This window comes from Colletotrichum godetiae, assembly GCF_030913485.1.
Source record: "Colletotrichum godetiae strain CBS 193.32 chromosome Unknown BDP55scaffold_11, whole genome shotgun sequence".
Taxonomy (NCBI): Eukaryota; Fungi; Ascomycota; class Sordariomycetes; order Glomerellales; family Glomerellaceae; genus Colletotrichum; species Colletotrichum godetiae.
The window spans coordinates 186690-200866 of record NW_026851259.1 but is presented as its reverse complement, the minus strand read 5'-3'; the positions used below and the strand labels follow the sequence as shown (position 1 = coordinate 200866).

At 53.8% G+C, this 14177-nt stretch overlaps 5 protein-coding genes and 1 non-coding gene across 6 annotated transcripts; 2 read left to right on the top strand and 4 right to left on the bottom strand.

The window, feature by feature from the left end:
- Positions 1–882: 882 nt before the first annotated feature.
- On the bottom strand, positions 883–1707 carry BDP55DRAFT_655983 (uncharacterized protein). The gene has a single exon (XM_060574352.1). It carries the CDS (start codon positions 1200–1202, stop codon positions 900–902), a length of 303 nt encoding a protein of 100 aa, XP_060432157.1. The 5' UTR covers positions 1203–1707; the 3' UTR covers positions 883–899.
- Positions 1708–2766: 1059 nt separating this feature from the next.
- On the top strand, positions 2767–5899 carry BDP55DRAFT_44903 (LIM-domain binding protein-domain-containing protein). Its single transcript, XM_060567614.1, has 6 exons — positions 2767–3379; positions 3446–3648; positions 3701–4345; positions 4401–4700; positions 4756–5076; positions 5136–5899. The coding sequence occupies exons 1-6, from the start codon at positions 3085–3087 to the stop codon at positions 5631–5633; spliced, it is 2262 nt and encodes a 753-aa protein (XP_060432156.1). The 5' UTR covers positions 2767–3084; the 3' UTR covers positions 5634–5899.
- Positions 5900–7454: 1555 nt separating this feature from the next.
- On the top strand, positions 7455–8669 carry BDP55DRAFT_726365 (Metallo-dependent phosphatase-like protein; the record flags this gene model as incomplete). The annotated part of the gene is made up of 1 exon (XM_060579138.1): positions 7455–8669. The coding sequence occupies one exon, from the start codon at positions 7455–7457 to the stop codon at positions 8667–8669; it is 1215 nt and encodes a 404-aa protein (XP_060432155.1).
- Positions 8670–9042: 373 nt separating this feature from the next.
- BDP55DRAFT_t109 lies at positions 9043–9126 on the bottom strand. The gene has a single exon. It is a non-coding gene; the product is annotated as a tRNA-Gln (tRNA).
- A 250-nt stretch (positions 9127–9376) lies between these two features.
- On the bottom strand, positions 9377–11052 carry BDP55DRAFT_577986 (SNARE domain-containing protein). Its single transcript, XM_060570794.1, has 2 exons — positions 10565–11052; positions 9377–10425 (listed from the first exon to the last, which is right to left on the bottom strand). Exons 1-2 carry the CDS (start codon positions 10759–10761, stop codon positions 9744–9746), a joined length of 879 nt encoding a protein of 292 aa, XP_060432154.1. The 5' UTR covers positions 10762–11052; the 3' UTR covers positions 9377–9743.
- Positions 11053–11827: 775 nt separating this feature from the next.
- Positions 11828–13721, bottom strand: BDP55DRAFT_692159 (WD domain-containing protein; the record flags this gene model as incomplete). Its single annotated transcript, XM_060577073.1, has 3 exons — positions 11828–12921; positions 13009–13293; positions 13352–13721. 3 exons carry the CDS (start codon positions 13719–13721, stop codon positions 11828–11830), a joined length of 1749 nt encoding a protein of 582 aa, XP_060432153.1.
- Positions 13722–14177: the final 456 nt, after the last annotated feature.

Here is a 14177-nt window from a genome sequence, read left to right as displayed (position 1 = left end):
TTTCTGGTGAAAAATGCGGCTTGCGGGGAAAAGGTCAGACATCCAAGGAAGAATTATCCCTCATCTGTCGCGTTGAGACACGCTTTTCAGCGTGCCCGCCTATAGGCTCAGGCTAACGACTCAAGAGGAAACTGCAAATTCGGTGTGGAAGATTCATCATGATGTGGTATGGGTGTGTTGGTGTGTGAGGGGATAGGTGAAGTACTAACCTTGTGACGTGGGGTTGATGAAAGAAGTGTTGCTGTGTGGTTAGTGGGACGAGGTCGAAAAGGTAACAGCAGTTGGATCTGAATTCACAGTTGTCAGCGATGTTTGCTCATCGAGGCAAGAGATGCCAGTGCTGATGAAGCGTGAAGATGATGTGTCAGACAGAATATACTGGCAAGTAACAGGTTCCTTTCGAGGGGAACCCGAACAGACTAGGTTTCTTCATGGTCGATTCGGTTGGGAAAAGAAGACAATGTTTCTTGAATGTCATCATTCGGAGTGGGAATGTTGTAGGCTTGTGAGGCCGTGAGAGAAGAAAATTGTGATGCTTACCTGGACGCGGGCGTCGCAGCGACAGCCAAGGAGCGCGCGCAAACGCAAGCACTTTCCGCAAAGCTTAATATTAAAGCTTGCAGTTGCGAGGCAGCGTCGCGGTCCTGGCGGTCGATGCGAGGTGGCGTGAGAAGTTGGTTGGACAGAGATGATGAGAGGTGAGGTTTGACGTGCAGGAGAAGAGATTTTATAGATGAGGCTCACGAAGAAAAGAGTGGAGACACAGCCTCAAGAGATTTTTTTTTTCCCCTTCCCCTGGCACTCGACCCTTTGGACGAAGGGACCCACCTGTCCCTCACGTGACTCGAGCTTGGATCTCTGGTCGGGTCCGAGAAAGCTTGGTGGGGATTGGGGGGAAGCTAGAGACACAAGGCACCACGTGACCTTGAAGCACGGAGATATTCGCCGTAGTGGCCGATCCCCGCCAAAGAAGGATTTAGATTGAGCTCATTGGACCCCTTCTCAAGGTTCATGTCACCAGACGAAGCCGTGGGCGAGGCGACCCAATACCTCTCTCTTGTCCTCCAGTGAGGCATGTATGGGGTCGAGCAAGAAAAAGTGACCGGGTGATTCGGGGGACACGTGGTGGCCATTGACGTAGGCAAAACCCAGGCGGAGGACGGGTAGGTATACGCGATTCCGGCGCTGTCATTTTCGCACATTTGTCATGTTGCTGCCGTGGAGGCCATCGCAGCGGAAATTCGGGGTGTGGTCCAGCGAGGTAGGTTGAAAGGGCGGGAGTGAGAGGATCGTAAGTATCCGGCCCGGGCCCTCCTCCTACCTACGACATGCGCTGAGCAGTGAGGTGAGGTGAGAGGTGGGCTTTTGCTGTGCTCGCAAATCTGCTACACCTGCTTGACCCCTGGGTGGATATTGCTGAAGAAGCTTGCCTTGTTGCATAAAAGTGCTGATCGCGGTCCTCCAACTCTTCTCCATATGTGCATATCCCGCATTTTCCTGGAGCTTCCTGCCACCCCATTCCGGCATATCCATGCTTCTGTATCTTCTTTTATTACATAGCGTATCTTATAAAGCGATCAGACCCACCCTGCCGATGGGAGAGGGCAGGTGGGCAGCCTGACTGACAAGGTCGCTCGCCCGCCCACCTCACGCTTTCTCTGTCCCTGCTCTGTTCCCGTTCCCCAGGGGCCCTCTCTCCCGTCCTGCCCGTCTCTCTTTCTCGCTCGACCTCGACCTTATCCCGCCCATATTATGCCTTATGCCTTGTACCTTGCCTCCTCTTATTAGCTTACCTTACTCTGCCTTCTCTCACTGCTTCCATTGCTGTCTCTTGATCGGCCTCAGGGTTTGGATTTGGCCGTAACTTGACGCCTCGCCTTTCTGCCTCCCGGAGTACCCTAAGGTACGGATACACCCTACCATTTCAACAACACCATTTGGGGCGCCTCCCACTCCTCCTCAAACACCCCTGGCTGAAGCCCTTTTTTATCATTTGTTCCAGTCTATCGGGGCTCCGGACGCTCATCTCGTTCCGCAGTACTGCTTAATTGCAAAGTGGTACTCACCCATTCCTGCCTCAAACAGCCATCCAGCAAGGTAAATCACTTGGGTTTCCGCTGCCCGCTTGCAAAAGAGCCAGAGCTCAGCAGGCCCAGACTCTCTCCCAGTTCCCTTTGGTTGCGTCTTTGCGTCTGTCCGTCCTTCTTCAGCCTGCCTGCCAACACCGCAACGCAACGCAACGCAACGCACCGCACCGCACCACTCACCCACCTCCAAAAAACCCCCCCAAATCTTTCTCTCTCTCCCTCTCCCTCTCCTTCCCGCTTTCCTGGCAAGGCAAGGCGGCGCGGAAAGGCTTGTTCGTTGCGCTCGACGTGTGCAATAAAAATTGGGCATCTCGAACCAACCCGCTCTCCGAATGTCATCGACACCGCTCGATTGAAGCATACATCGTCCACTCTCACGAGATTTCCACCTCTGTTCCGCTCGCTTTCGCTATCGCGCGAAACCTCGACACGTCTTTGCGTCGGGTCGTATCCATCCTTTCGAGATTAGACAACCAACCCATTTCCCCTTCTCCGTCGCCCACGTCTTAGCCGACGCCAACTTTCTCCTACTCACTCAGTCGGGCTCTCCTTTGGTCGCAGGGCACCCACCCGCCATCTCACCTCCCCCGACTTCACTTTTACTTCTTTTGTCGTTTGTCGTCGCATCCCGACCTCCTTAACACAATATCGCCAAACCCCCCGTTATCGTCACGCCGATCATCGATGCCTTCTTGGTCCCTCTTCACCTGTTGACCCGTCCGTTCGCATTAAACGACTCCTATCGCAATCGATAACGCTAGTCGAACCCGCCCGCACCACGCGATTGACACCACTTCCCGCGTCTCGCACATCACGACTCCATCGCTACCGCGTCGCGCCCATCTCCGCAACTCCAGCCGCCCCAATCCTCCATACTTTTGCGGCCCCGATTGTCAATTGTCGTCGAGATAGACTGCCTTTAGACGCAGGCGCATGAGATAGTGCGGAGGGTAGACACGTCGATATCCACGCTGTGGATTATCGACACGCCGAAGACATGATGACGAGTATGGGACCGTCTTTTGCAGGCCATCCTGCCGGCATGCAACAGCATCCAGGTGTACCCGGGCACCCCATGGCCCAGGGTATGCCTCATAACCCAGGGCAGCAAGGCCCGGGCGGAGGAATGCCTCACCAGATGCACATGGCAGTATCAGGGCCTGGTGGTCAGGTTAATCCAAATCAGTTGATGGGCGGCATGCCGCCGGGTGCTGGAGGTCCGAACGCTCACGCTCTGCAGCATCTCAATCCTGCCCAAAACCAAATGTTCCAGCAAAGTCAGTTTGGTAACTGTATGTCGATTCTCCTCATCTAGGCCCGCCTCGTCTACTTGCTTCCCTACTGATCAAGTCGCGTAGTCCAAACTCCAGCGGCGATGGCGCACGCTACCCAGGTCGCGCAGCAGCGGTTGTTCCAACAGCAGCAACAGGCGCGACAAGCGCTCATGGCCCAGCAGGCCTTCAACGCGAATATGGCGGGCGTCAATGGCATGCCGATGGGGATGCCAATGAACCCGATGAACGCAGCTCAGATCGCGGCTATGAGGCAGGGCATGCGGCCGGTAAATATCGCACATCCACCTTGTTACTCACATTGCTTACGATGGGATGTAGCAGCAACATAACCCCCAGGCACAAGCGATGCTCGCTCAGCAGATCGCTCTCCAGCAGCAAGCCGTCGCTCAACAGAATCAACAAATGCAACAACAACAGCCCGGTCAGCCGGTGCAGATGAACCCTCAGCAGCACATGCAGAACATGCAGCAGGCCCAAATGGCAATGCAGCAGCAGCAAGCCCAGCAGCAGCAGGCTCAGCAGCAACAGGCTCAGCAACAGGCCCAGCAACAGGCGCAACAACAGGCTCAGCAGCAAGCGCAACAGCAGCAGCAACAGGGCCAGCAACCCCAAGGCGGACCGCAACAGCCTCAACAGCAACCCCAGCAGACACCGCATCAGACACCACAGCAGCAGCCCGCGCAACCCGTCAACCCTCAATCTGCAGGACAGCCCACGCCGTCTCAGACTCCTGGGCCGGCCCCGAACCAGCAACCGCAGCCTCCTCAGCCTCAAGCCCAACCGCAGGGTCCTCCTCAAATGGCTCCCCAACCAGGACCGCAACAGATGAACCCCGCGGCTCAGGCTGCTGCGACTCAGGCTGCCGTCGCCAACAGCATGCTTGCTCAACAAAGAAGGGAAGGAATGAAGGGACAATGCCTACTCAAGTTGATGCAGTTCAGCGAACATCTGAGCGGCTTCCCTGTAAGTTGGAACTGAAGACAGCATTTAAGTCACGGCTCACTAACAGAAGATACAGGGCCCAAAGGGCAAAGACGACCTGTCCTACTGGAACAGCTTCGTCAATCAATTCTTCTCCACGAAAGGCGTGTTCCGACACTCTGTACACATTACCGACGTCGAAGACCAGGCAGATAAGCAATACGAGATAACCTACCCTGCACTTCCTCGATACTTCCACACGCACTTCGACAGCGGTGTCAAGAACATGCAGTTGATCATGGAAAAGGGGACGACGGATCGACCGCTCCCTGGCGACGGCCACTGGATTGAGAATACCAAGTCCAGCCTGGTCTACTGGTATGATAGCGGTTCGCACGTAAGTTAATTTCTCTAACTGCCAAGGACACATGTAGATCCTAACACTGTCGCAGCTTGTCGCTACGGGCACCGTCAGAGCTCACTTTGATGCGGAGCAAAAGATTGAACTTTTCGAGTTCTTGACAACCAACCACGAAGAATACATTTCTAGAAAGGCCGCCATCGAAGCTGCGAAGCCTGTCCACAACTGGGTCAAGGAGTGGCACAAGGTTAACTCCCCTGACACCAAGACTTCCCCAGAAATGAACAAGAAGGGCAAGGCTCGCCTTATGAAGTCCCCGCAAAATCCTCCGCCAGAAGCACTGGTGGATCTTCCCGAGTCGGCGGTCAAGAGGGGTATGGGAGTTACCGAAGCTGTGTTCCAGTTCCTCGAGGTATGTGACAGCTCGCCCGCGCATGCATGTGGATCTCCGGCACTAAAGACGACATGCAGATTGCTGAAGTGATCGGCCAAATGAACCCCCTTTTCGCCTTCTACCACAACCACCCTAACCTCGGTCCATACGCTGCTCTTGAGCAGTATGTTGGCCAGATCAACGCCCAGCCGCAGCAAGTAATGAACGGTCAACCCATGCCCCAAGGCCAAGCTCCCAGGACACCCAGCTTCGGTCAGTTCCCGATGGGTGCGAGCCCAGCTCAGCCGCATATGCAGCTTCCTGGCTCTCCTCATGTCACTGGCAGCCCTGCGCAGGGCCACATGCAGGCACCCGGCATGCAGATGCAACAAAGCCAGCAAGGCACCAGCTCTAGCGGACCTAGTGCAAACACGTCTCCAGCTTCCAACAAGCGAAGACGCCCATCCGGCATGAAGATGGAGGAGGACGGCTCCCAGGCACCAACCCCGGGTGGTCCTCAGGTTAACGGAGTCCAGAACAAGGGCAAGCCGCCTACGCCGCGGATGGCAAAGAGAATGAAGGGCAACCCGGCGTAAGCTGGAGGGGTGTCTTTGGACATTCAGGTTATGCTCTAATATGAGTCTGGCTACGCAGGCTCAGTAATGCCCTTTTTTTTATGTCATCATTATGCAGCATGGCGGCGTCTTAGTGCTTGGCTTTCTGGCTCTGGGATCTCAGGGATGTTCATATGCGGGTGTTTGGCAAGCATTTTGGACGCTCGGTGCTGACTGGAAGCTCAATCCACCACATGTCCTATGTCGAATCTCGTTTGGCATCTAGGTCTCCCTTCACTTTCGACCAAGCCCACGTACCTAGAAGGGCAGGCAAGTTCCTGCACAGCCTTGAGACGAGACTTCACCAACTGTCTGTTGCGCAAGTGTTGATGCCTCGGGTCGAAGGAGGCGCCTGCGCCCCTCCACACCGGAGCAACGGTGCAACGGTAGCAAGTTGTCGCCTAGCAATCGAGATACGCAGAGGCTAATCGAGACAACAAAGCTTGTCCATATTCCTCCCCCCCACCTGTACGATATCACGCTCGGCTACTGTCTAGCTTGGGCTCACTGTTTCATGTTGTTTATCCCTCGAGCCGCCTCGTATTGTCTGAATTGCCCATCGGGGTCTCGATCACGTCTCCAAGCTATTTTTGTTTTCTGTTGGCGAGGAATGAGTTGGGGAAAGATGGGTTTCCAAAAAAAAGAAGTTTTGTGGATTTTTTTTCCTGGCGGAAAGCTTTTTTTGCTCCTTGTTCTAACGGCGGCGGAGGGTGGTGTTTTGTCGGCGTAGTCGTTGCTTGTCGCTTTATTTTCCTCCCATCTTACAAATACCTAGTCTCTCATCGGAAAGGAAATATGCATACCCAGATTCTTGACAGGAAGTTGACTTGAGTTGATGTGATGACGGTTGACAATGTTTGAACTACTTCGACTTGGGACTGTCTAGGCCATGTTAGGGTATCTGGTGACTGCGATTGATGCTGTATGAAGCGCCTGCCTTTGGTTGACCATGAGCACGGCCTATCTATCTATGTTCAAAGCATACAAGAGCACGCCCATGCATATGAATTTATCGTTCCTGTCAACTTCCTCTCCCAGCTTTCGTGGTTTCATCCAAACTAGCAACCTCATGTTGACTTCTCAGGGAACAGCGCTGGGAAGATGGGAGGACCCTTTCGAGATGGAAAGTGGAGGCATTATCAAGGTATTCAAAAGTGTTTTTGGTCAAATGGTAACCATATTTGGGCAAAGAATATGAAGCAGCCAGTCTGTTAAAAAGCGCGCAATGTAGCTATGGTATTATCACAAACGGCATTGCAAGCACTGTCAGAAGTTGGCCCACGATACAGGAAGAGGGGGGAAAACACACATCTGGTGATTGTGTCACAATCACATCATTCCATTGGAGGGGAAATCACGCGAGTCCTCTGAGTGATGCGAAAAGGAAGTATCTCACTACCCTGTCGGTTTGCACACAACACTCATCAACACTCATCGGAGATGGCTTGAGTATTCTCACTTATGATGGAACGTATCCGCCCTCCGTGATTATGTGTAGTTTTCTTCTACTCATTTCCCAGGGTGACTCTATAGATTCATGGTTTTTCGCCCGCAATTTCTGTGTCATCTTCCTTTTCACTGGACAGATACATATCGCTTCTGCCCGTCTCACCTCATCAGAGGTAAGAGGTAACAGCGTCAAGAATGACCACCTGGTGACTTACACGAACCAGGCAACATTATTCGAAAAGGTACACTCACAGGGGCTTACAGTCTATTGAAACCTCTGAGAATATGACATCCTCAAACACTCAAAACAACACCGAGGCAGATAAAGAGCGAAACAGAGGAAAGAAAAACAAAATGCCCCTTTCCCGCTTCTCATCCGGCCTAAACGCCATCCTCAACCGTCGAGACGACGACGATGGAGCAGGAACCCATCTCCTCCTCTCCAACCCCCTCTCGACAATAGTGGAATACCTCTACGACTTTGTTCCCGTTTCGTATCCCGTGGTGTATCCCAACGGCAGCAACGACGACGCCGTGACGGTAGTCTGCATCTCCGACACGCACAACACCAAACCGCGCCTGCCGCCGGGCGACATCCTCGTGCACGCGGGCGACCTCACGGCCTCGGGGACGAAGAGGGAGCTACGGGAGGCGCTGGCGTGGATTCGAGCGCAGCCTCATCGGTTCAAGGTCGTTGTTGCGGGGAATCATGATTTGTGTTTGGATGAGGAGTTTGAACGGAGGCAGAGGAGTAAGGAGAAGGGAAAGGGCAAGGCGAAGGAGGTGAAGCTTGGTAGAGAGGCACTAGACGACGAAGGGTACTCGATATCACGCGGAGATGAAGACGACGACGACGACGATGAATCACCGCTGGACTGGGGCGACATCATCTACCTCAACCGCACAGCAACAACCCTCACATTCCCCCCGCGCCGCCCCAACGATGGGGCAAATACGTACGCTGACCGCGAGGTCCGCGTCTACGGGAGTCCGTATACGCCGCGATTCGGCACCTGGGCCTTTCAGTACCCACGCTCCGGTGGTGCCTCCTCCTCCTCCGCCGGCGCCGCCTCAACACGCAAGGCAGACGCCGCCAACAACATCGACAAGGACAACTCCTACTCCGACCCCTGGCGCAACACCATCCCGCCCGGAACAGACATTGTCGTCACCCACGCCCCGCCCAAAGGCCACATGGACGATCCGTGCGGCCACTGGGGGTGTGAGATGCTCCTGGCGGAAATTTGGCGGGTACGACCGCGGCTGCACGTATTTGGGCACGTTCATTGCGGGCGCGGGCGGGAGGCGGTTGCGTTTGATGGGTTGCAGGCGGCGTATGAGGTGGTTGTGTTGTTGGAGGCTGACGCTTTTGCGATGGCTGGTGGTGGTGTGGTGATGGCTTGGGCCAAGGCTCTACTTGCTCTGGGCTGGTATTTCTTGGTTTGGGGATGGGTGCTTTGGTGGTGTGGGGGACGGAGGGGCACGGGGAGGACGGTGTTTGTGAATGCTGCTGTTGTTGGGGGTGTTCGGGGTCGGTTGGTGCGGGAGGCTGTTGTTGTGAGGATATAGGAAGTGTGTGTAAGTGAGAGAGAGAGAGACAAGTTGGAATAGGCTTTTCGGGAACGGGCGGAGGTCTAGTTGAGAGTTGACGTTCTCTATGAGGCTTCTACTGGTAGTCTTGTTGCAGTTCGTACCTCAGTTGAAGCGATTAATAGAAGTGATTATATGACGTGTATAAAAGGACGGGAAGGCGACTCTGACGTGTGATGATTAGCAAAGTGAGGCTTGGTCAAACGACGGAGTGAAGCCATTACAGCATTAGTCCATCTGACTCCTCGTCGTCTACAAGCAACGAACCCAGCTCATCGTATAAGCCAAAAAGAAGAAATCTGATCTCGTCAACATAAGAACTACATCATATCCGAAAGTGGCAAAAGGGTAGAGGTCCATCCAGGATTCGAACCTGGGCCTACGGAAGGTTCTGAGAATCAGAATCCGACGTCCTAACCAACTAGACTAATAGACCGGTGATAGTGTTGAAGCTATTCAAGCTGGTTCGGCATTTGGCAGGCGATGCACATATATGTAGCCTTCAAACCACGGCAGAAATGATTCGTTTTCGAATGTGACCGTGAAAGTGCATTGCAAATGAGGATTGCTTGCAAGAGCGCATTCGTGTTTGCGATGATACATGGCAAAGATGTGGGTCACGTCCTGCGCGGCTGTGAAAATCGGACATTCTTTTTCGGTTGCCATTTCTCTCTCTCTCTCTCTCTCTCTCTCTCTCTCTCTCTCTCTCTCTCTCTCTCTCTCTCCGCCCTAGGTTCGCATAGGCCTTAGTCACAGGTCGGTTTAGAGTAGATGTCGAGAGAGGCATCAAAAGAATGACTGCTAGAACAGACGAAGAAATCGAATATAATTGATAGAAAACTCCTAAAACGCCAAACCATGCTATGCGCCTTATACTTGAAAGACTTTAAACAAGTACCTATATGTCTCCCGCGCCTCTCTTTCTGATGAGGACGGGTTCCAAACCAAAGAGAAAACCCCAAAGAAGCAAAAAATCAGAGAGACGTTAGCCGTCCATGACCACAGCCATCCGCTGCCGCTGCTCTCTTTCCCCCTCTTCCATCCCCAAGCGCATCATTTCAGAATAGCAATCAGCAAAACGAGAATGATAATAAGCACAACAATAGTCATCATCTGCTTATTCTCTCCAGCGTCCCTCGCAACCTTTCCTAGCGACCGGCGCGCCCGGTCAAGCCGGCCCTGGTGCCGATCCACAACCTCGTCCACCTCGTCCAGCATGGCGACGTGCGAGTCGAGCTCGTCACCAATCTGCATGCTCAGCTCCCTCTGCCGCCCGATAGACTCGCCGAGCCGGTCCAGGTGGTCGTCCTGGTCGCGCATGATTTGCGAGTGGTACGCGTGGATCTGCTGGTTATCCATGCCCTCGGCCTGGTCGCGGTAGCCCGCCGTGTCGGCGGGGTCATCGCGGTATCGTCCCGGGCCGAAGAGTGCGGCGGCGGCGGCGTCTTCTTCGGCTGCTGCTGCTGCTGCTGCTGCCGACGCCGCGCCGCCAGGGGAATCGGTGAAGCGGACGGTCTTGCTGTTGTTTGCGGCGGCGCCGCCGGGGAGGCCGCGGAGGGAGCCTTTGAGGGGTTTCGTGGACTGGGCGGCGTCAAAGTCGGCGGCAAGAGAGGGGTCGTTTGGTGATGTTGTGGTGGAGGAGGTGGATGGGTTTGAGAAACCGTGGAATTGGGAGGTGAGGTCTGAGAATTGCTTCTGCAGGGCGGGGAGGGAGTCGGTGATGCTTAGGGCGGCGCTGTGGGAAGAAGAATTCAGGTTAGCATTCAATTTGTACACGAGAAATGTTACGATGATCGTGCTGGTTTTGGAGGACACCCGGTATGACGTCGGTTCGTTGAAGTAAAGGAAAGAGGACCAAAGGGGGGGAAGCTCACCTCTCATCGCCAGCACCCTGCAGGCGCTTGGCCTCGGCATCTAATGCTTCCAGGCCATCTTTAAACTGATCGAGCGAGCGGGAAATGTGTCCGTCCTGGGTGTCGGCGTCGAGGTTGAGCGACAGGGCGCGCTGGCGCTCCAGGAGGGAGAGCTTGACGTGGTCGGCGAGCAGGTAAAGCTGGTTCAGGGTGGACATGTTCTTGATCTTGTTTGTCTTGTGCGAGGGTTTCTATGGTAAAAGATTTCGAGTGTTCTTTCCACGTCGGTGTGTGTTACGATTCCCGGCCGGCGCTTGTAATGGAAGGCAGAGTTCACAAGCAGAAGATTCGATTGGAAGGGATGACGATGGTGCAAACGTTGTTCCTGGATGGACCGGAGTGGTTGCGGATTCGGGGAGGTTTTGGAGGTGTTCATGCGCTAGGAGGGACGGGGGGGAGTGAGACAAGCGCTCAGGACGTCGTCCGCAAGAAGGGACTGTGAGTTACGTTTCTGTGCAGCGCGGCGCCGGAGTGGCAGGGGTCTTTGGGTCTGTTTGCTTTCAAGGGTGCCTGGGGTACCTATTAGCGCCTCCGGTGGTTCGGGGTCACCTAACCCAATAATTGGGGAGCCTAGAACTGTAATACTTTGCGTGTTGTCCACGTCGACCTTGATGATGCATGCACTCCACCTCACATCTCACAATTTCCGCATCTACCATACACTACCTAAACTTGAAGTATTTCCACTTCCCTCTAGGCAGCCGAGAGTCTACCCTTACAATAGAGCTAGAGCTCTGTTGTCTCGTTTAACGTGTGTTTCTTTGGCCATGCGATGCTTCCACATCGTCCAGTTCATGGGAATTGCTCGTCTCACATCTCACACGTCGCTGTCTAGGCTAGCTTCTCATTCTCACGAGTTATGACCTTGAGTGTTATCCTGCCGTATCCCGAAAACCCGCGAATGCCAATTAGCTGTGGTCGTGACGTTTCAAATGCAACGCTCAGTTCCATGTAACGTAAGCAAGGCCAGCCCGAGCATCGTCTGACCAGTGTCATCACGGCGCCTGTAAGTCATACCAGATGGGCGACTATTTAGTGTTCATAGCATACAGTTTGAAGATTGATGCCTGACAGCTAGATGAAAGGTCCCAAGTTCGATTTATAAGAATATACGTAAATGGGGCTTTGGTGTGTCAACGACGACGAATACTTCGTGTAACACGAGTTGACATTCCTTGTATACTTGATAATCCCTAGAAGCAAGCAGCTATCTCGTCTCACGATTTATCGAATGACGTCTCCATCCTTATCGATCCCGTCAAGAGCCTCGAGAATGTCACTACCGCCCAATATGCCAACCGCGCCTCCGGTAGTCGATTTTGGCTTGTCCTGCCAGACTTCATGAAACTTGAGAGTCTCATCACTTGATGCCACGACAATAGTTCCTTCTTTTGCCGTACGGCTTCCTTTGCGCGCATCTGATGGTCCTCCTGGGTACGGAATGGCGTACAAGGCCCGCGGGCCACCCACCCAAGCAATAGCCCCAACCTGCCGACAAGACGGCCAGCTGAAGATAATAAGGCGATATGGATGCTCGGTTTGCGCATAGCCATGACTGTAGCCAAACGTTGCTGCTATTTCCCGCCGTGTCGTAGACCAGATCAACGAGGTGACTTGCGCACCGACATCGATGGTGGCCAGTGGTGTGCTAGACGTCGTGTGAAAGAAGTGGATGCACTTGTCTCCCAAGCCGCCGCCAGTGGCAACGAGCCCGTTCTGCCAGGGACAGAATGCGATTGCCTTGATTGCAGCTTCATGCCGCCAACAGTGTGTTTCCATGCCTCGCTTGAACACCCGCAGGTCTTCTGTGGGCGCTTGTATCGTTCGAGGGATGCCTCCAACTACACTGGCCTCGATGGTTGTGCTTATCGGAGCGACGTCAAGCAACGTTTCCGCGCCTGAGATCCATCCATTGTGGCTCGCTTCATACTGCTTTGGCTGTGAGCAATCACTTCCTGAAAGGCTCCAATCATTCTTTGACCGGCGGCCTTTGCGGATGAAAGTCGTAGATGAGTTGTGGTGCCTGCGTTGTCTTTCCATCCGTTTTATCTCGAAGTAGCAGGCCGTGTTGTCGTTGCTCCCGGAAATGAAGTCTTGGCCGTCGGGAGACCAGACCAGCGCACATATCTGCGAGGTGTGCGCTGAAATCTTGGCAACGGGCGTCACTTTGCCAAACCACGTGTCACGAGATACTTCCCACAAGCTGGGCCACTCGACGATGTAATGCAGGATGTTTCCTCGACCATCGCCAACCAGAAGGTCCTCTGTTGACACTGTAGCACTCGAGATGAAGGGGTTTTGTGATGGTCTTTTCGTCACTGATGGCCGCTAGCTGACGCATTCGACTGGAAACGGGTGGTGAAACCAAAACCGCGGAAGCATTTCGTCAATGAACGACAGTAGACCAAAGTAACCGTCCTTGCGGGCAAAGGCTAGAATGGCCTTGTTTCCTTCGGTTGAGGAAAATGACAGAGATGTCAGGCTCGTATGTCGCTGGCGAGGAATACGGTAGACAGGTTGGGGATCATGCCATTCCGACCATCGGTAGACAGTGTTCCCCAAAGCCACAGCTAAACATTGGCAGGTAGAAGAGTAGGCCAAGGGCGAGCGGTAGTAGTCATCTTCAAGGCCCGGCGCTTGGAGGACTTTGTACGGTGCCACTGGCAGGCTGCGTTGGAATTGTCTTGATTCTAGCAAGGAGCGTAAGCTTAGTAAAGCATAAAAGGCTGCTATCGAAACGCAACTTACCCGTGGAAGATGTGAGTACCTGGGCTGGGTAATTTGGTCTTGGTGCCGGGACCGGACGAACCCCGAAAACGAGAATCTTGGCTGCTTTGTCTACTTCCAAGGCTTCAGCCAGTCTCTCTTCGTGTTGTTGGTGTTCCTCCTCTTTCTTCGGCCGCGGTCCAAAGAACTTTGTTCTGATTCGTCGACAGGGAGTAGACGAGGCCGGAGAAGGGCGCTTGGAAGAAGTTGGGGACAAGACCGACGGTCCAACGACGGAGACGGGGACGACGGGGCGGCAGGTAGGCGGTGTTAGCGGCGGTAGGGGGTTTTGCTTCATGCGGATCTTTTCAGAGAGGGGAGTTCCGTCTCGTCGAGGGATGTAGCGATGCATGTCCTAGGGGAAGATTGTGTCTTAGGTGTGGCGGATGGTGAAGAAGAAGAAGAAGAGGAGGAAGGGAAAGGATATAAGCAGATCGTTGTGTCATTGTATACACGTAGCTAGCGTCGTCATAGGAAGCTGCGCTGATCGGCTTGGTTGATTATTCCTCAGGTGCGATTACCTCAAGCTCTTGCCAAAGCTGATCGAAGAATTACAGCTTATGGCCCACTCCTGTACGATAGATGGGTAACATGATAGTTGAACAAAAGTGTAAGTTAGGGCAATAAATTGAAACATGAGGGTGAGTATTGATCAGCAAGATGGAAGATGAATGGTGAAGGCCTGATATTGTCACGTATACTGCACGCAATAGACATGGTGTCACTGTCGATTCACCTTCTCGATAATCAACGTAGAACACGACCTCGACTTCAACGCTGTCTGGTCAAGTCCAGGCCTATCCTCTCG

Bases quoted from the DNA above. Each gene is read 5' to 3' on its own strand.
- BDP55DRAFT_577986 (XM_060570794.1), bottom strand. From the start codon at position 10,761: ATGTCCACCCTGAACCAGCTTTACCTGCTCGCCGACCACGTCAAGCTC. The intron at 10,426-10,564 runs GTGAGCTTCCCC...TTCTTCCCACAG, and splicing joins CAGGGTGCTGGCGATGAGAG to CGCCGCCCTAAGCATCACCG.
- BDP55DRAFT_655983 (XM_060574352.1), bottom strand. From the start codon at position 1,202: ATGTGCGAAAATGACAGCGCCGGAATCGCGTATACCTACCCGTCCTCC.
- BDP55DRAFT_44903 (XM_060567614.1), top strand. From the start codon at position 3,085: ATGATGACGAGTATGGGACCGTCTTTTGCAGGCCATCCTGCCGGCATG. The intron at 3,649-3,700 runs GTAAATATCGCA...GATGGGATGTAG, and splicing joins TGAGGCAGGGCATGCGGCCG to CAGCAACATAACCCCCAGGC. The intron at 5,077-5,135 runs GTATGTGACAGC...GACGACATGCAG, and splicing joins CTGTGTTCCAGTTCCTCGAG to ATTGCTGAAGTGATCGGCCA.